General features: G+C 49.5%; 1 protein-coding gene across 1 annotated transcript in view; it reads left to right on the top strand.

Annotated features, from left to right (window-relative positions):
- Positions 1–20,477: 20,477 nt before the first annotated feature.
- APBB3 (amyloid beta precursor protein binding family B member 3) overlaps positions 20,478–22,135 on the top strand; it is a 246,464-nt gene continuing 244,806 nt past the window's right edge. The window contains exons 1-2 of the mRNA XM_073650614.1: positions 20,478–20,521; positions 20,674–21,079. Of these exons, the coding sequence (XP_073506715.1) occupies positions 21,031–21,079 (49 nt within the window). The 5' untranslated portion in view covers positions 20,478–20,521; positions 20,674–21,030. The remainder of the gene's footprint in view (positions 20,522–20,673; positions 21,080–22,135) is intronic.

Genomic DNA, 22,135 nt, shown 5'->3' with positions numbered 1-22,135 from the left:
GGAGACAGACCAGTACACCAGGAGACGTGGAGGGGGCTGTAGGAGGGCAACAACCCAGCAGCGGGACTGCTACCTCCGCCTTTGTGCAAGGAGAAACAGGAGGAGCACTGCCAGAGCCCTGCAAAATGACCTCCAGCAGGCCACAAATGTGCATGTTTGTGCAGAAACGGTTAGAAACCGACTCCATGAGGGTGGTATGAGGGCCCGACGTCCACAGATGGGGGTTGTGCTCACAGCCCAACACCGTGCAGGATGCTTGGCATTTGCCACAGAACACCAGGATTGGCAAAGTCGCCACTGGCGCCCTGTGCTCTTCACAGATGAAAGCAGGTCCACACTGAGCACAAGTGACAGACGTGATAGTCTGGAGACGCCGTGGAGAGCGATCTGCTGCCTGCAACATTCTTCAGCATGACCGGTTTGGCAGTGGATCAGTAATGGTGTGGGGTGGCATTTCTTTGGAGGGCCGCACAGCCCTCCATGTGCTCGCCAGAGGTAGCCTGACTGCCATTAGGTACCGAGATGAGATCCTCAGACCCCTTGTGAGACCATATGCTGGTGCAGTTGGCCCTGGGTTCCTCCTAATGCAGGACAATGCCAGACCTCATGTGGCTGGAGTGTGTCAGCAGTTCCTGCAAGATGAAGGCATTGAAGCTATGGACTGGCCCGCCCCTTCCCCAGACCTGAATCCGATTGAGCACATCTGGGACATCATGTCTCGCTCCATCCACCAACGTCACGTTGCACCACAGACTGTCCAGGAGTTGGCGGATGCTTTAGTCCAGGTCTGGGAGGAGATCTCACAGGAGACCATTCGCAACCTCATCAGGAGCATGCCCAGGCATTGTAGGGAGGTCATACAGGCACGTGGAGGCCACACACAATACTGAGCCTCATTTTGACTTGTTTTAAGGACATTACATCAAAGTTGGATCAGCCTGTAGTGTGTTTTTCCACTTTAATTTTGGGGGTGACTTCAAATCCAGGCCTCCATTGGTTAATAAATTTGATTTCCATTGATGATTTTTGTGTGATTTTGTTGTCAGCACCTTCAATTGTGTACAGAACAAAGTATTCAATGAGAATATTTCATTCATTCAGATCTAGGATGTGTTATATGAGTGTTCCCTTTATTTTTTGAGCAGTGTACATTGTATGATATAACAGTAATACCTAACATTAGGTGGACAGTGTTCCCTAACTATCTGTATATCTTTAAAAATAACACTTTCTTGAATTCCCATTGATGCTATCATTTTTTGCTGTATCCATGATGACGCTTTATGTATGCCTTATGTAGTTTTTTTATAGAGACTAATATTATTATTCTAGATGTAATCACAGTGCCCTCTAGAGGCATTTTCTGTTTTCAGTATCTTTATCTAAATAATGGATTTGATTCTTATCTACTGTATATATGAGTAGAATTTTGAATAAAGGTTGTATTCTTTTACTTTATTGTATGGAACTCTTCTTTTTTCTGGGATTTCTATTCTACCCTGGGAAAGGTTAACTAGAATGTGTGACGTCTGAAATATACACTTTCACATAACCCGGGCCTTTTTATGCCCTTGTGCAAATCTTATGGAGGAACTCAAATAAATAACTTTAACAAGTTTATTTCAAAATTGCAAGGTAAGATATGAAAAATGCACATTATTGAAATTATAAAGTATATTTAAAAGTAAGGCCTGGGTTATGCATTCTAGGGTTAATCCAGACTTATAAGGCCCAAGCTACTGCAGCACTTCACTTGACCTATTCTGATACACAAGTTAACCTAGCTGACTGATTTTCAGGTGAACATAAAGTTTTCTTTTCATTTAAGGAAATCTTTCACTTCTATTTCAGGCTCCATCCACATTTGTCTGGTTTTGAGACCCAGCGTGTGGGTCTCATCATTTCCCTGTTGCAGACCCCCAGACTTGGGCTTTATCCTTGCCCCTGGATGATGCTAAACTGTTGATTTTTTGTTGAGGCTTTGGGGCCCCTATAAGATGACCCTGACTAAGTAGCTTTTGCAGAAAGTAAATTAACAGTCCTCTACCAGGGACAATGTACTACTAAGGATTATTGCACTGAGTTTTGACATTGGGCCACTGACTCACAGTGGCATGGCCAGGCCCTTCACCATCGGTTCTGACCAAATCAAGGACATATTGGTACAGTTCCATTCTTCTGACTCCCCTGATTCAGCCACATCCGTGGCAATCTGTCTGGATAAGAAGTTGGGCGAAGCCGACAGGAGCGCACTGCTGACTCTGCATCTGCATACAAGACTGTTATCCTTACTGAAGAACCAATGCAGATTGGGGTGACTCAATCCCATTAACAACAAGGGATCAAGCTACAAAGACAGGCTCTTGGCAAAAACTGTGGAGACAACTGTCTAGGTGCACAGGTATTTACCTATCTTTCTGCAAAATTTTTGCTCCATATTTGTTTATCTTATCTAGAAAAATCTGTGTGGGTTAAGACCTTTATTAATTGAAGTTCCACAGCAAATTTTTTGATGCTGAGGTGGTGAGGGATCTTGTTTTGCCACTGCTAAAATTATGTTTTCCTACGAATGTCACTGCTATTGATACCCTTCTCTCCCAGGGTATGGGGAAACATATCACATGGATGTGTCTCTGCTTTACTCTTTGAATCTATGTAGTTTTTTTTTGTTCTTGAAAACCTTCCCGCGAGTGTGGCCCTGGGCATGGCGTGGTTACATAAATATAATCCCGTTATTGACTGGCACCAGGGTGATATTGTACACTGGAGACCTGAATGCCAGGGCCGATGTATGTCTTCATGTGTGAATTTGTCTAAAGCCAAACCCAGATCTATTTTCTGTGTCTGAATCTGAAAAATGAACCCCACACAGAGATTATGATGGCCAATTGATCTGATACCAAACTTATGTCTCCCCAAGGGTAAAATATACACTACTCAAAAAAATAAAGGGAACACTCAAATAACACATCCTAGATCTGAATGAATGAAAGATTCTCATTGAATACTTTGTTCTGTACAAAGTTGAATGTGCTGACAACAAAATCACACAAAAATCATCAATGGAAATCAAATTTATTAACCAATGGAGGCCTGGAATTGGAGTCATCCCCAAAATTAAAATGGAAACACACACTACAGGCTGATCCAACTTTAATGTAATGTCCTTAAAACAAGTCAAAATGAGGCTCAGTATTGTGTGTGGCCTCCACGTGCCTGTATGACCTCCCTACAACGCCTGGGCATGCTCCTGATGAGGCTCAGTATTGTGTGTGGCCTCCACGTGCCTGTATGACCTCCCTACAATGCCTGGGCATGCTCCTGATGAGGTTGCGGATGGTCTCCTGTGGGATCTCCTCCCAGACCTGGACTAAAGCATCCACCAACTCCTGGACAGTCTGTGGTGCAACGTGACGTTGGTGGATGAAGCGAGACATGATGTCCCAGATGTGCTCAATCGGATTCAGGTCTGGGGAACGGGTGGGCCAGTCCATAGCTTCAATGCCTTCATCTTGCAGAAACTGCTGACACACTACAGCCACATGAGGTCTGGCATTGTCCTGCATTAGGAGGAACCCAGGGCCAACCGCACCAGCATATGGTCTCACAAGGGGTCTGAGGATCTTATCTCGGTACCTAATGGCAGTCAGGCTATCTCTGGCGAGCACATGCAGGGCTGTGCGGCCCTTTAAAGAAATGCCACCCCACACCATTACTGACCCACTGCCAAACAGGTCATGCTGAAGGATGTTGCAGGCAGCAGATCGCTCTCCACGGCGTCTCCAGACTCTGTCACGTCTGTCACATGTGCTCAGTGTGAACCTGCTTTCATCTGTAAAGAGCACAGGGCACCAGTGGCGACTTTGCCAATCCTGGTGTTCTGTGGCAAATGCCAAGCGTCCTGCACTGTGTTGGGCTGTGAGCACAACCCTCATCTGTGGACTTCGGGCCCTCATACCACTCTCATGGAGTCGGTTTCTAACCGTTTGTGCAGACACATGCACATTTGTGGCCTGCTGGAGGTCATTTTGCAGGGCTCTGGCAGGGCTCCTCCTGTTCCTCCTTTCACAAAGGCGGAGGTAGCGGTCCTGCTGCTGGGTTGTTGCCCTCCTACGGCCCCCTCCACATCTCCTGGTGTACTGACCTGTCTCCTGGTAGCGCCTCCAGCCTCTGGACACTACGCTGACAGACACAGGAAACCTTCTTGCCACAGCTCGCATTGATGTGCCATCCTGGATGAGCTGCACTACCTGAGCAACTTCTGTGGGTTGTACAGTCCGTCTCATGCTACCACGAGTGTGAAAGCACAACCAACATTCAAAAGTGACCAAAACATCAGCCAGAAAGCATTGGTACTGATATGTGGTCTGTGGTCCCCACCTGCAGAAACACTCCTTTATTGAGTGTGTCTTTATAGTTGCCAATAATTTCCATCTATTGTCTATTCCATTTGACCAACAGCATGTGAAATTGATTGTCAATCAGTGTTGCTTCCTAAGTGGACAGTTTGATTTCACAGAAGTTTGATTCACTTGGAGTTATATTCTGTTGTTTAAGTGTTCCCTTTATTTTTTTGAGCAATGTATAATCTTTCTGATCCAGGACGTCAAGCTATGAAAATTATATAGCAGACAGTTTGTGAAAAAGGGATCAGCAGATTGTCTATGTCACCAGTAGGCAGTAATTTCTTTTTTTGTTGGTAAAAAAGATGGTGGTCTCAAACCATGTATTAACTATCAAGAAAATAATAAGATCACTGTAAAGAATCAGTATCCCCTGCCTCTCCTCCATGGTCTCTATAACCAGTTCTTGGTTCACCAAGATTGATCTCAGGGGTGCGTATACACCCCGTGCAGAATTATTAGGCAAATGAGTATTTTGATCACATGATACTTTTTATACATGTTGTCCTACTCCAAGCTGCATAGGCTTGAGAGCCAACTACCAATTAAGTAAATCTGGTGATGTGCATCTCTGTAATGAGGAGGGGTGTTGACTAATGACATCAACACCCTATATAAGGTGTGCTTAATTATTAGGCAACTTCCTTTCCTTTGGCAAAATGGGTCAAAAGAGAGATTTGACGGGCTCTGAAAAGTCCAAAATTGTGAGATGTCTTGCAGAGGGATGCAGCAGTCTTGAAATTTCCAAACTTTTGAAGCGTGATCACCGAACAATCAAGCGGTTCATGGCAAATAGCCAACAGGGTTGCAAGAAGCGTGTTGGCCAAAAAAGGCGCAAAATAACTGCCCATGAATTGAGGAAAATCAAGCGTGAAGCTGCCAAGATGCCATTCGCCACCAGTTTTGCCATATTTCAGAGCTGCAACGTTACTGGAGTATCAAAAAGCACAAGGTGTGCGATACTCAGGGACATAACCAAGGTAAGGAAGGCTGAAAAACGACCACCTTTGAACAAGAAACATAAGATAAAACGTCAAGAATGGGTCAAGAAATATCTTAAGACTGATTTTTCAAAGGTTTTATGGACTGATGAAATGAGCGTGACTCTTGATGGGCCAGATGGATGGGCCAGAGGCTGGATCAGTAAAGGGCAGAGAGCTCCACTCCGACTCAGACGCCAGCAAGGTGGAGGTGGGGTACTGGTATGGGCTGGTATCATCAAAGATGAACTTGTGGGATCTTTTAGGGTTGAGGATGGAGTGAAGCTCAACTACCAGACCTACTGCCAGTTTCTGGAAGACAACTTCTTCAAGCAGTGGTAAGTAAGAAGTCTGTATCGTTCACAGCGTGGCTGGCCAGTAAAGGTCTAAAAGAAGAAAAAATAATGACATGGCTGCCTTGTTCACCTGATCTGAACCCCATAGAGAACCTGTGGTCCATCATAAAATGTGAGATCTACAGGGAGGGAAAACAGTACACCTCTCGGAACAGTATCTGGGAGGCTGTGGTGACTGCTGCACGCAATGTTGATCGAAAACAGATCAAGCAACTGACAGAATCTATGAATGGAAGGCTGTTGAGTGTCATCATAAAGAAAGGTGGCTATATTGATCACTAATTTTTTGGTTTTTGTTTTTGCGTGTCAGAAATGTTTATTTCTAAATTTTGTGCACTGATATTGGTTTACCTGGTGAAAATAAACAAATGAGATGGGAATATATTTGGTTTTTATTAAGTTGCCTAATAATTCTGCACAGTAATAGTTACCTGCATAAACAGATATCCTCCTAAGATAGCCAAATCTAAAAAAAAAAACACTCCAACTTCCAAAAATATTAAGCTTGGATATTTATGAGTCTTTTCGGTTGATTGAGAACATAGTTGTTGATCAATAATAAAAATAATCCTCTAAAATACAACTTGCCCAATAATTCTGCACACAGTGTAGATGAGTGGAAGATGGCATTTAACACACCTAATAGTCTCTATGAATGTCTTGTGATGCCTTTAGGTATAAGTAATGCGCCAGCTGTTTTTCAAAATTTTGTTAAAAAACATTTTCAGAGATATAAATGGTGTCTGGATGACATCTTGGTTTATTCACCTGATATTAAGCCACACATTCTACATGTACGTACTGTACTCCAAAGACTAAGAAACAATTCCTTATTTGCTAAACTTGAAAAATGTGTTTCTCTGATGTTTGAAGAAAACTTCCTGGGGCATATCTTGTCCGCTAAAGGTTTCCCCATGGACCCCTCTAAGGTCCAACCTATTAAGGAGTGGGTGTAAGCCAATTGTCTGAAGGCCTCAGCGTTTTCTTGGGTTTGCCAACTACTATAGCAAATTGATTAAAAATGTTTCCAAGATTACCAAACTACTGACTGACTTGACTAAGTAGGGGCAGAAGTGATTAATTGGGAGCCTGAGTCTATCTGACTTTACTGAGCTAAAAAGGTGCATACAAAAGGTCATTTATCAAAATGGTTGATGGTGGTTTCCTCTCCTCATGTCTGTTCATCTTTGGTCCAGGTTTTGTGCACATAACGCTCATCTTTTCCACTTCGCCAGTGTTTGATTCCCTCTTGCTTCATCTGCTTATTGTTTTCTTCATTGATTTATTATTTAGCCATGATCGTTTATGCTTTTGGGCAGTTGTGTTTAGGTATCGCACTTGCACTTTATTATATGACTTTTCATCATGACACACTTATGACTTACCGTAAATCGTGTATTTTGTTTTCTTTGTGGGTATTTGATCTGTGCATATTCCCTTGGCACAACTTATTTTGTCTGCTCTACTACATTCATTGGCAGTTAGAGGTTTTCGGATTTTAACCTTATTGTGATCCTTTTTGAATGCAATGGTTGCCTTTTTTTAAAGGGAGCCGGTCACGTCATTTCAAGCATCTAAACTGTTCCCAGTGCGTTGTTAGTGTTGCAATGTGCATCACTAACATGTTATTTTCATTAAAATCAGCAGTCTAATCATGTCCCAAAAGCACTTTATAGGGTAATAGGGTGTGCTGAAATTTCGTTCAGTCATGGACATCACTGCCCACTCAACTTGATTGATTGTCCTGGAAGCGCCGATGTCACTTGAAACTGTTGTAAAATCCCACGCTTGCACAGTGCGGAGCAGTGTTTCCCAAACTCCAGTCCTCACGGACACCACAGGTTATGTTTTCAGGATCTCCTTAGTATTACACAGGTGATGGAAGTATCATCAAGGCATCAGGAATTCTCTCACCTGTGCAATACTATGGAAATCCTGAAAACATGACCTGTGGGGTCCGTGAGGACTGGAGTTTGGGAAACACTGGTGTGGAGCATGAAGCCGCTCTTGCGCAGTGTTGAGATCGGGCAGCCGCACTTGCGCAGCTTCTGGCTTGGAGTCGCACTCGCGCCCGGTTTAGCATGGAGCCACGCTTGCGCAGTGTCGATAGGGGAGCCGCGCATGCGTTGTGACGAGCGGCTCTCCACTTGACACCACCGCTCCACTTTACACACTGCGCCAGTGCGACTCCGAGCCACACAGGGCGCAAGTGCAGCTCCAAGCCACACACTGTGCAAGTGCAGCTGCCCGATCTCAACACTGCGCAAGCACGGATTCACGCTCCACACTGCGCAAGCTCGGATTCATGCTCCACACTGTGCAAGCTCGGATTCACGTTCCACACTGCGCAGGCGCGTATTCACGTTCCACACTTTTCAGGCGCGGATTCACGTTCCACACTGTGCGAGCTCGGATTCACGTTCCACACTGTGCAAGCTCGGATTCACGTTCCACACTGCGCAGGCGCGTATTCACGTTCCACACTGCGCAGGCGCGGATTCACGCTCCACACTGCGCAAGCACAGCTTCACGCTCCACACTGCGCAAGTACAGCTTCACGCTCCACACTGCGCAAGCACAGCATCACCCTCCACACTGCGCAAGCACAGCATCACCCTCCACACTGCGCAAGCACAGCTTCATGCGCCACACTGCGCAAGCCCAGCTTCACGCGCCACACTGCGCAAGCCTAGCTTCACGCGCCACACTGCGCAAGCACAGCTTCACGCGCCACACTGCGCAAGCACAGCTTCACGCGCCACACTGCGCAAGCCCAGCTTCACACTCCACACTCTTCAAGCACAGCTTCACGCTCCACACTGCGCAAGTACAGCTTCACGCTCCACACTGCGCAAGCACAGCATCACCCTCCACACTGCGCAAGCACAGCATCACCCTCCACACTGCGCAAGCACAGCTTCATGCGCCACACTGCGCAAGCCCAGCTTCCCGCGCCACACTGCGCAAGCCCAGCTTCACGCGCCACACTGCGCAAGCACAGCTTCACGCGCCACACTGCGCAAGCACAGCTTCACGCGCCACACTGCGCAAGCCCAGCTTCACACTCCACACTCTTCAAGCACAGCTTCACGCTCCACACTGCACAAGCGCAGCTTCACGCTCCACACTGCGCAAGCGCAGCTTCATGCTCCACACTGCGCAACCGCTGATTCACGCTCTACACTGCGCAAGCGCTGATTCACGCTCTACACTGCGCAAGCACAGCGTCACGCTCCACACTGCGCAAGCACAGCGTCACGCTCCACACTGCGCAAGCCCAGCTTCACACTCCACACTGCGCAAGCACAGCTTCACGCTCCACACTCTTCAAACACAGCTTCACGCTCCACACTGCATAAGCGCAGCTTCACGCTCCACACTGCACAAGCGCAGCTTCACGCTCCACCCTGCGCAAGCTCAGCTTCACGCTCCACACTGCACAAGCACAGCTTCATGCTCCACACTGCGCAAGCGCGGATTCACGCTCTACACTGCGCAAGCACTGATTCACGCTCTACACTGCGCAAGCACAGCTTCACGTTCCACACTGCACAAGCACAGCTTCACGTTCCACGCTGCGCAAGCACAGCTTCACGTTCCACGCTGCACAAGCATAGCTTCACGCTCCACAGTGCGCAAGCACAGCTTCACGTTCCACACATCACAAGCACAGCTTCACGTTCCACACTGCACAAGCACAGCTTCACGCTCCACACTGCGCAAGCACAGGTTCACGCTCCACACTGCACAAGCACAGCGTCACGCGCCACACTGCGCAAGCACAGCTTCACGCGCCACACTGCGCAAGCCCAGCTTCACACTCCACACTCTTCAAGCACAGCTTCACGCTCCACACTGCGCAAGCGCAGCTTCACGCTCCACACTGCGCAACCGCTGATTCACGCTCTACACTGCGCAACCGCTGATTCACGCTCTACACTGCGCAAGCGCTGATTCACGCTCTACACTGCGCAAGCACAGCGTCACGCTCCACACTGCGCAAGCACAGCGTCACGCTCCACACCGCGCAAGCCCAGCTTCACACTCCACACTGCGCAAGCACAGCTTCACGCTCCACACTCTTCAAACACAGCTTCACGCTCCACACTGCATAAGCACAGCTTCACGCTCCACACTGCACAAGCGCAGCTTCACGCTCCACCCTGCGCAAGCACAGCTTCACGCTCCACACTGCACAAGCACAGCTTCATGCTCCACACTGCGCAAGCGCGGATTCACGCTCTACACTGCGCAAGCACTGATTCACGCTCTACACTGCGCAAGCACAGCTTCACGTTCCACACTGCACAAGCACAGCTTCACGTTCCACGCTGCGCAAGCACAGCTTCACGTTCCACGCTGCACAAGCATAGCTTCACGCTCCACAGTGCGCAAGCACAGCTTCACGTTCCACACATCACAAGCACAGCTTCACGTTCCACACTGCGCAAGCACAGCTTCACGCTCCACACTGCGCAAGCACAGGTTCACGCTCCACACTGCGCAAGCACAGGTTCACGCTCCACACTGCGCAAGCACAGCTTCACGCGCCACACTGCGCAAGCACAGCTTCACGCGCCGCACTGCGCAAGCCCAGCTTCACACTCCACACTCTTCAACCACAGCTTCACGCTCCACACTGCGCAAGCGCAGCTTCACGCTCCACACTGCGCAAGCGCAGCTTCATGCTCTACACTGCGCAACCGCTGATTCACGCTCTACACTGCGCAAGCGCTGATTCATGCTCTACACTGCTCAAGCACAGCGTCACGCTCCACACTGCGCAAGCACAGCGTCACGCTCCACACCGCGCAAGCCCAGCTTCACGCTCCACACTGCGCAAGCACAGCTTCACGCTCCACACTCTTCAAACACAGCTTCACGCTCCACACTGCATAAGCGCAGCTTCACGCTCCACACTGCACAAGCGCAGCTTCACGCTCCACACTGCGCAAGCGCAGCTTCACGCTCCACCCTGCGCAAGCACAGCTTCACGCTCCACACTGCACAAGCACAGCTTCATGCTCCACACTGCACAAGCGAGGATTCACGCTCTACACTGCGCAAGCACTGATTCACGCTCTACATTGCGCAAGCACAGCTTCACGTTCCACACTGCACAAGCACAGCTTCACGCTCCACACTGCGCAAGCACAGCTGCACGTTCCACGCTGCACAAGCATAGCTTCACGCTCCACAGTGCGCAAGCACAGCTTCACGCTCCACAGTGCGCAAGCACAGCTTCACGTTCCACACATCACAAGCACAGCTTCACGTTCCACACTGCACAAGCACAGCTTCACGCTCCACACTGCGCAAGCACAGGTTCACGCTCCACACTGCGCAAGCTCAGCTTCACGCTCCACACTGCACAAGCACAGCTTCACGCTCCACACTGCGCAAGCACAGCTTCACGCTCCACACTGCGCAAGCACAGCTTCACGCTCCACACTGCGCAAGCACAGCTTCACGCTCCACACTGCGCAATCACAGCTTCACGCTCCACACTGTGCAAGCACAGCTTCACGCTCCACACTGCGCAATCACAGCTTCACGCTCCACACTGTGCAAGCACAGCTTCACGCTCCACACTGTGCAAGCACAGCTTCACGCTCCACCCTGCGCAAGCGCGGATTCACGCTCTACACTGCGAAGCACAGCGTTACGCTCCACACTGTGCAAGCACAGCTTCACGCTCCACACTGCGCAAGCACAGCTTCACGCTCCACACTGCGCAAGCACAGCTTCACGCTCCACATTGCGCAATCACAGCTTCACGCTCCACATTGCGCAAGCACAGCTTCACGCTCCACACTGTGCAATCACAGCTTCACGCTCCACATTGCGCAATCACAGCTTCACGCTCCACACTGCGCAATCACAGCTTCACGCTCCACATTGCGCAATCACAGCTTCACGCTCCACATTGCGCAAGCACAGCTTCACGCTCCACACTGTGCAAGCACAGCTTCACGCTCCACACTGTGCAAGCACAGCTTCACGCTCCACCCTGCGCAAGCACGGATTCACGCTCTACACTGCGAAGCACAGCGTTACGCTCCACACTGCGCAAGCACAGCTTCACGCTCCACACTGCGCAAGCACAGCTTCACGCTCCACACTGCGCAAGCACAGCTTCACGCTCCACATTGCGCAATCACAGCTTCACGCTCCACATTGCGCAAGCACAGCTTCACGCTCCACACTGTGCAATCACAGCTTCACGCTCCACATTGCGCAATCACAGCTTCACGCTCCACACTGCGCAATCACAGCTTCACGCTCCACATTGCGCAATCACAGCTTCACGCTCCACATTGCGCAAGCACAGCTTCACGCTCCACACTGCGCAAGCACAGCTTCACGCTCCACACTGCGCAAGCACAGCTTCACGCTCCACACTGCGCAAGCACAGCTTCACGCTCCACATTGCGCAATCACAGCTTCACGCTCCACATTGCGCAAGCACAGCTTCACGCTCCACACTGTGCAATCACAGCTTCACGTTCCACATTGCGCAATCACAGCTTCACGCTCCACACTGCGCAAGCACAGCTTCACGCTCCACACTGTGCAATCACAGCTTCACGCTCCACATTGCGCAATCACATCTTCACGCTCCACACTGCGCAATCACAGCTTCACGCTCCACATTGCGCAAGCACAGCTTCACGCTCCACACTGCGCAAGCACAGCTTCACGCTCCACACTGCGCAAGCACAGCTTCACGCTCCACACTGCGCAAGCACAGCTTCACGCTCCACACTGCGCAAGCACAGCTTCACGCTCCACACTGCACAAGCACAGCTTCACGCTCCACACTGCACAAGCACAGCTTCACGCTCCACACTGCGCAAGCGTGGGATTTTACAACGGTTTCAAATGACGTTGGCGCTTCCAAGACAATCAATCAAATTGAGTGGGCAGTGATGTCCATGACTGAATGAAAATTAAGTACACCCCTATGACTAAATGAGCAGGTACAATATAAGCATATAAAGTGCTTTTTGGGACATGATTAGACTGCCGATTTTAATAAAAATAACATGTTAGTGATGCACATTGCAACACTAACAGCGCACTGGGAACAGTTTAGATGCTTGAAATTACGTGACCGGTTCCCTTAAATGTGTCTTTTTGTTCTGTGTCTGGTTGATAATAAACTTTACAAATATATATTTTTTGATAAATCACCTTATTCATGCACCTTTTTTGCTGCTATAGTATATTTAAAATTGCATATGGGTCGGACTTGACAATTAGCACAGTGCAGATCATTTTTTGCCTTTTACATTTACTGAGCTAAGGGAACTTTTTTTGTCTGACCCGATATTGGTTCAGCCCCGTCTAGAGCATCCTTATATTGTGGACACCTATGAGGTTGGGATTGCAGTGGTGCTATCAGGTTAAGTGGTTAATTTTTTACTGTGATCTATACATCATTTCCCTTATTTACATTATGTTTCTCTGGGAGTTGTGCTAACTTTAAATCGCACCTGTCAGAGGGATTGTGATCAGTAAACTTCATGCGCTGTCAGGTAGGCAACATTACACTGTTTAAAATTATACCTTGGTTGATGAAATCCATCCTGTGGTTCTTGTGTAATCTTTACTTTCAGTTTGGAGATAATCATATGCTCGTGCTCCATGGTAGCCTGTGGGTGGCCTGTGGGGGGTGCGCTATCTGGTGCTCTGCTTACATATTCATCTGTATGCTCTTATGACAGCTCACTGATCGTTCACTGACCTATTTTACATACTGAATCTAGTAGTGCAGGGCTAGGTAAAATAGGAAGCAGGTCAGTGAAGGCACAGTGAGCTGTCGTAAAAGCATACAGATGAATATGTAATCAGAGCACCAGATAGAGCGCCCCCCACAGGCTGCCCCGGAGCATAAGCATATCATTATCTCCAAACTGAAAGTAAAGATTACACAAGAACCACAGGACTGATTTCATCAACCAAGGTATCATTTTAATCAGTGTAATGTCGCCCACCTGACAGTTTATATAGTTTATTGAGCACAATCCTGCTGACAGGTGCGCTTTAAGAGCCACGAGCCACCTCTTGAGGACCACTTATGAGGATCTGGGTCCTGAGACTCACCCATCTACTGTGAGCTACAGAGTGGCTATTTGAGATATCAGTCAGACCCAACCCCCCCCCCCCCCCACTGATGTCTATCACATGTTAGGTAGTACTTATCAATGATTTATTTTTTTAAATGAGAGAAAAATATTTAGATTTGAGAGTCCTCAGTGGTTGATACCTTTTAATGGCTAACTGAAAAGATGGTAACAAATTGCAAGCTTTCAAGACTACTCAGGTCTCTTCATCAGGCTAGTATACCACAAAATCTGAAGAGTCACATATTTATACACAATAAGACACAAAAATAATGCAATAGATAAGACAGGTGATGAAAAGCAGAGTTATTATGGAAGAGATAAACAGTTCTGGCTATAAATATTTTAGCAGTTAATAGATAAGGAGTGTGAAGGTTTTATTGTCCTGTGACTAGGTCCAGTGTTATGATGGCCTCACAAGTCTGAGGGGCACATTCCTTAGTTGATGTAGAATGACACTGGTGAGGCCATCATAACACTGGACCTAGTCACAGGACAATAAAACCTACACACTCCTTATCTATTAGCTTCTAAAATATTTATAGCCAGAACTGTTTATCTCTTCCATAATAACTCTGCTTTTCATCACCTGTATTAACTATTGCATTATTTTTGTGTCTTATTTTGTATAAATATGTGACTCTTCAGATTTTGTGGTATACTATGCCTGATGAAGAGACCTGAGTAGGCTCGAAAGCTTGCAATTTGTTACCATCTTTTCAGTTAGCCATTAAAAGGTGTAACATACCTGGCGGCGTCCTTGCATAGTGGTCCATCTCTCACTGTCAGACTATCACTCTGGCATTCCTCCATGCTGTCTGCTTGCCTCTGTTTCTTCTGCTTAAGGGCGGCGCCCGATCACTTCCTGCTTCTTGTAGCTGCTGCGGGCACACCCCTTGTGCGTCCTCAGCCTATTGCTGTCACCTGGTATTTAACCCAGCTCTTTCCTGGAATCCTTGCCTGAGCATTGTGTACTGTCAGTTGGCTTCTGGTCGCTGACGTGCCAGGTCCTGTCCATGTTTCCTGCCTTGCGGTATCAGTTCCCGTGTCTGAACTGAGTCCTATCTGTGTTCTCTTGCCTGCTGCCTTTCCTGGAGGCTGTATTTCCAGGCCCGTGTGAACACGCTCTTTGCCTGTTCATCTTGCCCTCTGGGGGCCGCATACCCAGACTCGCTCCTGTATCTCGCTTCAGTAACAGTTCCTGTCTGAACTGTCTCCTAACCTGCTTCCTGTTTTTCTCTGTGTCCGTACCTTCCCTTTCTTCTGCTTTGTCTGAACAAGCACTTGGCTTTATCTTGGCTCGTTCCTGTATTTGTCGCAGTAACAGTTCCTGTCTGAACTGTCTCCTAACCTGTCTCCTGTTTTTCTCTATGTCCGTACCTTCCCTTTTTCTGCAGAGTCTGAACCTGCACCTAACTCCTTCTCGTTGTCGCTGTACTTCTGTTTGTGAGTTTAGAGTTCACTCGCTACTTCATTGCAAGTATCGATTGTGTATCTGGTTCTGCCTTTCCCTTCCTGTCTGTTCCGTGTGAACAGAGCCCTGTCCCTTGTGCTGCTTTACTCACCGCTCTTGCGGTTTCCGCTTTGCTCTGCCTTGCTCATCGCTCTTGCGGTTTCCGCTCTGCTCTGCCTTGCTCACCGCTCTTGCGGTTTCCGCTCTGCTCTGCCTTGCTCACCGCTCTTGCGGTTTCCGCTCTGCTCTGCCTTGCTCACCGCTCTTGCGATTTCCGCTCTGCTCTGCCTTGCTCACCGCTCTTGCGGTTTCCGCTCTGCTCTGCCTTGCTCACCGCTCTTGCAGTTTCCACTCTGCTCTGCCTTGCTCACCGCTCTTGCGGTTTCCGCTCTGCTCTGCCTTGCTCACCGCTCTTGCGGTTTCCGCTCTGCTCTGCCTTGCTCACCGCTCTTGCGGTTTCCGCTCTGCTCTGCCTTGCTCACCGCTCTTGCGGTTTCCACTCTGCTCTGCCTTGCTCACCGCTCTTGCGGTTTCCGCTCTGCTCTGCCTTGCTCACCGCTCCGGCAGTCTCGCTCTGCTCTGACCCTTTGCTCGCTGCTCCGGCAGTCTCGTCCTGCTCTGACCCTTTGCTCGCTGCTTCGGCAGTCTTGTTCTGCTCCTCTCTCGCTCACCGCTCCAGGCGACCTTGTCCTGCTCTTCTCTCGCTCACCGCTCCAGGTGGTCTCGTCTTGTTCTGCTCTTGCTCGCCGCTCTGGGCGGCCTCACTCTGCTGTGTTTGTCCACCGCATCTGCGGTTCTGTTCCTGAGTCCCAGTCTGTACTGGGTCCTATCCACTCGGTGCTCCAACCTGTCGTACCTGCCAGTACCTCCCTGCCTGCATACCAGTCGTGCTTACCAGCATCCGCCAGCCTGCATACCAGCCGTGTCTGCCTATACCCAGCAGTCTGTGTGCCAGCCTAACCTACCTGTTCCTGTATTCCCCTGTGTGGGTCATCAGCCGTGTCCGGGGTCTGTCCTGGAGTAGCACCTGGTCCCTCTGCTCGGTTCCTTCTTGGTGCACTGGCATCGTATGCCGTCGTGCGACACTGGTCGGATCGGGTGGATACTTAGTTACGCCCCTCCAGGCATTCACTCTCTGGCACAGTCCAGTGGAATCACTACATATACACGCAAACGCCACTCAGCCCGGGCGTGTGCATTACCGCATGCTCAGGCCATGGTTCCCGTTGAGCCCCACGGCCTTCGCTCTCTGACACGTTTTCCAGCGAATACGTGGTTTAGAAGAAATGTTTTTGTTTTTTTTTTGCTACCAGCTGAGTTTCAGGCGAATTACGCACCCGTCCAGATGGATCTATCAGCACTCGTTCCTGCCGATCCGCCACGGTATTATGGGGATCCAAGACAGAGTCGTGCATTTGTGAAGCAATGCATGCTACACTTCAAGTTCTACCCTCTTTGTTTTCCCACCGATCGGGCTAAGGTGGGATTCATGATGTCTTTCCTAGCGGGTGATGCCTTGATATGGATCACCCCCCTATGGGACGCACAGGATCCTATTGTCCTGGACATAATGGCCTTCCTGGTGGCCTTTCTAATGGTCTTTGATGACCCTAATCCAGAGGCTCCTGCTGAAGCTTCACTTCCCAATAACTCGGAGCAGCCCCGTTGGGTAATGTGTGTGGGTAGCGCACTAGTCCTCCTGCCCGAAGAGACTTCTGCCCACCTAGAATCCACACAGGATGACTACGCTCTCCGGAATACTTCTCCCAACCTCAAGAGGCAGTCCAGATGTGCTAGGCGTGGAGGCAAGCCGTCACGCCAGGGTCTGTCCTCCCAAAGACCTCCTGATCCCAACCTTGAAGTCCCTGCTGAAGCTTCACTTCCCAGTATCCCGGAGCAGCCACGACGGGTAATGTGCGTGGGTAGCGCACCAGTTCTCCTGCCCGAAGAGACTTCTGCCCACCTAGAATCCACACAGGAGGACTTCCTGCACCCGGTATCTGATGCGTCACCCACTTTAACCGGTGAGCCTGTCCAAGGGTACTCTGAAGCAGTGATTACCTCCGAGTCTGTGCATCTCTACTACCTGGCGGAGGACCCCCTGTTGCCTCCTGAATCCTCCGGGATACCACCTGATGACAAATGGAGAGAGACTTCCCTACACCTGGTACCCGATACTTCGTCCGCTCCGTCCTGTGAGCCTGACAATGGGTACCTCAAAGCGGTAGTTAACCCCGAGTCTCTAAACCCCTCCGACCAGACAGAGGACCTCCAGTTGTCTCCAGAACTTTTCGGGGTGCTACCTGGTAGCGAATGGACAGAGTCTTCCCTATACTCTGTACCTGATACCTCGCCCGCTTCTTCCAGTGAGTTCGACCTAGTGTACTCCGAAGCAGAGGTTATTCCTGAGTCTCTACACCCCTCCGACCAGGCGGAGGACCTCCAGTTGTCTCCTGAACCCTTCGGGGTGCTACCTGATAGCGAATGGACAGAGACTCTCCTATACTCGGTACCTGATACCTCGCCCGCTTCTTCCAGTGAGTCCGACCTAGTGTACTCCGAAGCAGAGGTTACCCCCGAGTCTCTGCACCCCTCCAACCCGGCGGAGGACTTCCAGTTGTCTCCTGAACCCTCTGGGATGCTACCTGATAAGTGGAGAGAGACTTCCTTGTGTGCTGTTCCTGGTACTCCACCCGTTTCGTCTGTTGCTGAGGATGGCTGGATAGGAGGTAGCATCCTAGCTACCCAGATGAGACCAGTTTTGTCTCTTCCTGTGGACAGTAGAAGTAATCTCCTTGAAGAGAAGGATTGGCCCTCAAATTCCCTGCGGAAGATTCTGGCAGGACTGAAGAAGAGGGGGCGTAAGGGGTGGGGGTACTGTAACATACCTGGTGGCATCCTTGCATAGTGGTCCATCTCCCACTGTGCAAGAGCGCGCACTTGATTTCCAGTCCAGACTATCACTCTGGCTTTCCTCCATGCTGTCTACTTGCCTCTGTTTCTTCTGCTTAAGGGCGGCGCCCGATCACTTCCTGCTTCTTGTAGCTGCTGCGGTCACACCCCTTGTGCGTCCTCAGCCTATTGCTGTCTGTCACCTGGTATTTAACCCAGCTCTTTCCTGGAACCCTTGCCTGAGCATTGTGTTCTGTCAGTTGGCTTCTGGTCGCTGACGTGCCATGTCCTGTCTGTTTCCTGCCTTGCGGTATCAGTTCCCGTGTCTGAACTGAGTCCTGTCTGTGTTCTCTTGCCTGCTGCCTTTCCTGGAGGCTGTATTTCCAGGCCCATGTGAACACGCTCTTTGCCTGTTCATCTTGCCCTCTGGGGGCCGCATACCCAGACTCGCTCCTGTATCTCGCTTCAGTAACAGTTCCTGTCTGAACTGTCTCCTAACCTGCTTCCTGTTTTTCTCTGTGTCCATACCTTCCCTTTCTTCTTCTTTGTCTGAACCAGCACTTGGCTTTACCTTGGCTCGTTCCTGTATTTGTCGCAGTAACAGTTCCTGTCTGAACTGTCTCCTAACCTGTCTCCTGTTTTTCTCTATGTCCGTACCTTCCCTTTTTCTGCAGAGTCTGAACCTGCACCTAACTCCTTCTCGTTGTCGCTGTACTTCTGTTTGTGAGTTTAGAGTTCACTCGCTACTTCATTGCAAGTATCGATTGTGTATCTGGTTCTGCCTTTCCCTTCCTGTCTGTTCCGTGTGAACAGAGCCCTGTCCCTTGTGCTGCTTTACTCACCGCTCTTTCGGTCTCTGCTCTGCCCTGCTCACCACTCTTGCGGTTTCCGCTCTGCTCTGCCTTGCTCACCGCTCTTGCGGTTTCCGCTCTGCTCTGCCTTGCTCACCGCTCTTGCGGTTTCTGCTCTGCTCTGCCTTGCTCACCGCTCTTGCGGTTTCCGCTCTGCTCTGCCTTGCTCACAGCTCTTGCGGTTTCCGCTCTGCTCTGCCTTGCTCACCGCTCTTGTGGTTTCCGCTCTGCTCTGCCTTGCTCACCGCTCTTGCGGTTTCCGCTCTGCTCTGCCTTGCTCACCGCTCCGGCAGTCTCGCTCTGCTCTGACCCTTTGCTCACTGCTCCGGCAGTCTCGCTCTGCTCTGACCCTTTGCTCGCTGCTCCGGCAGTCTCGCTCTGCTCTGACCCTTTGCTCGCTGCTCCGGCAGTCTCGCTCTGCTCTGACCCTTTGCTCGCTGCTCCGGCAGTCTCGTCCTGCTCTGACCCTTTGCTCGCTGCTTCGGCAGTCTCGTCCTGCTCCTCTCTCGCTCACCGCTCCAGGCGGCCTTGTCCTGCTCTTCTCTCGCTCACCGCTCCACGCGGTCTCGTCTTGTTCTGCTCTTGCTCGCCGATCTGGGCGGCCTCACTCTGCTGTGTTTGTCCACCGCATCTGCGGTTCTGTTCCTGAGTCCCAGTCTGTACTGGGTCCTATCCACTCGGTGCTCCAACCTGTCGTACCTGCCAGTACCTCCCTGCCTGCATACCAGTGGTGCTTACCAGCATCCGCCAGCCTGCATACCAGCCGTGTCTGCCTATACCCAGCAGTCTGTGTGCCAGCCTAACCTACCTGTTCCTGTATTCCCCTGTGTGGGTCAACAGCCGTGTCCGGGGTCTGTCCTGGAGTAGCACCTGGTCCCTCTGCTCGGTTCCTCCTTGGTGCACTGGCGTCGTATGCCGTCGTGCGACCCTGGTCGGATCGGGTGAATACCTAGTTACGCCCCTCCAGGCATTCACTCTCCGGCACGGTCCAGTGGAATCACACGCACACGCCGCTCAGCCCGGGCGTGTGCATTACAAAAGGTATCAACCACTGAGGACTCTCAAATCTAAATATTTTTCTATCTACACGGTACAAGAATATATATATTTTCCCTATTTTAAATGATAAGTACTCTTAAAAAACAATCCTTAAAAAGGGTATTAAAAACATTAATTAATTAATTTTTAAGTACAGTAATTATTTTGGTGACCCAACAACCAAAATGTTATGGCTGGTAAACAACCACTTGTACAGAATGATGAAGGCTTTCTGGTGATTGAGGGTTCCGATAGCCTATATTTCCAGCATACGCGGTGAGTTTACACTGGAGCAAGCAGCCTGGTGGAATATATTACCACAGTCATGGTTTTTCCTATCTCCTGCACGGCTGCACAGTCATTCCATCAGTCAGCTCCAGCTTTTAGTGCTAGCCGCCTTGGTCACCCTGGGGATCCTGCAGGTGAGACTTCAGGCTTCTAAATATAGAGCATTTCCCATGGAAGGACGTCCCTATTTCCGACATAGGGAAGGGGGTTGATTATTAGGATTTGTATGACTTACTCTATAAGATATAGCATGGACTGTAAATATTTGATGCTTTCCTCTCTACAGGAGAGACAGCGCAGCTGGAGTGTTGCAGGTTGAAGCATTGTGTCCTACAGCCCTGGAGCATCATTCATCAGCACTGGACAGCTCCACCTCCAATGCTACATCCACTAGGATCTGCCTCCTGCCTCTCCTCCCAGGCTTCCCATTGCATTCCTGCTTCCCTCTGCCAGCACACTGCCTGCTGTTCACACATCACACAAATGGGTGCTGACTTTTCGGCTCTCTTCGCTGGCTGATCTGGGAAGGAGCGCCCACATGACATCTCACTTTCAGGCTTGATCATCGACATCACATTCATTGGGTTATTGTGGAGGTCACACACCCTCAGCCCGTTGTGTCCGAATCCTTGGATCACAAAAGATGTTGGGGAAGGATTACATGCTCGCTATCATTATTGTAAATTATGATGGTAAGTCAATGACTGTTACGGGGCATAAGAGCTAAGTACAGAGGTGCCTGGCTGTATCTCTGCAGGCTTTCATGATGGCTTCCTGGACCATCATCAGGTAAGCTGTAAGTAACCGCCATACAACATGCATAGAACTTACTGTACCGCACACATTTATTGTTCTATACCGTTATTATACTTTCTCGGTTCCTATGTGACATACTTTTTCACTCTTTATGTAGCACAGGTTATATCAAATATGTATTGGTTGTCATCCATTTCATCCATTTCTCTATTCAGAGATTGTAACAGTGTTTTACCAAAGCTGTGATGAAGTTTACAATGTATGTGTACATCAAATATAGCAGCACATAAAAGGCCCATATCTCTAAAACCTAAAAACTTGGATACAGTAAGATTTTTGGTGACTGTCTTAATGTGGTTGCAGTACATTAGGGGTCTCAGTGGGACCCCATTCACCTGCAATGTAGCAGCAGCACATAGAGAGCTCTGCCTGCACAATCTGTGCTGCTGCCAAAGCCACCGTGTAGTCCTAGCCTTCCCCATAACTATTGGGTAGAACAGGGGCGTGATAACAGACACGTATGTGTAGATGTGATGTCACCACTGCTGCTTACCAACCGATACTAAAAGGTCTTTGTCACCAGAGAGCAGCAGAGACCCTGATTCCAGTGATGTGTCACTTACTGGGCTGCTTGCTGTAGTTTGATAAAATCACTGTTTTGTCAGCAGGAGATTATCACTAGGGCAGGGGTGGGCAAATAATTTTCCCAAGGGGCCACATGAGTTGCTGTGATTGTTGTGGAGGGCCAAACTAACTGGTTCTGCTTATTATTATTGTTCTATATTAATTTTCCTCATTGAATATTGAACAGAATTAAGTCTGCTGATTCGCTGCTACTGTTAATACATGTTAGGATAGGGCTTATTGTAACCTGTGTTCTTACCTGTACCAGGTAATCAAAACCATGTCATTTACTGCTTTTTATGAAGTTTATTTAAGCACCACTCCAGCGTTTGTTTGTATTTTTCAGCACCGGAGTGGCGTTTTAAATT

Source organism: Phyllobates terribilis, unplaced genomic scaffold (genome assembly GCF_046119375.1).
Source record: "Phyllobates terribilis strain yellow unplaced genomic scaffold, ASM4611937v1 Scaffold_10__3_contigs__length_209671492, whole genome shotgun sequence".
Taxonomy (NCBI): domain Eukaryota; kingdom Metazoa; phylum Chordata; class Amphibia; order Anura; family Dendrobatidae; genus Phyllobates; species Phyllobates terribilis.
This window is presented reverse-complemented; position numbering and strand designations above follow the sequence as displayed.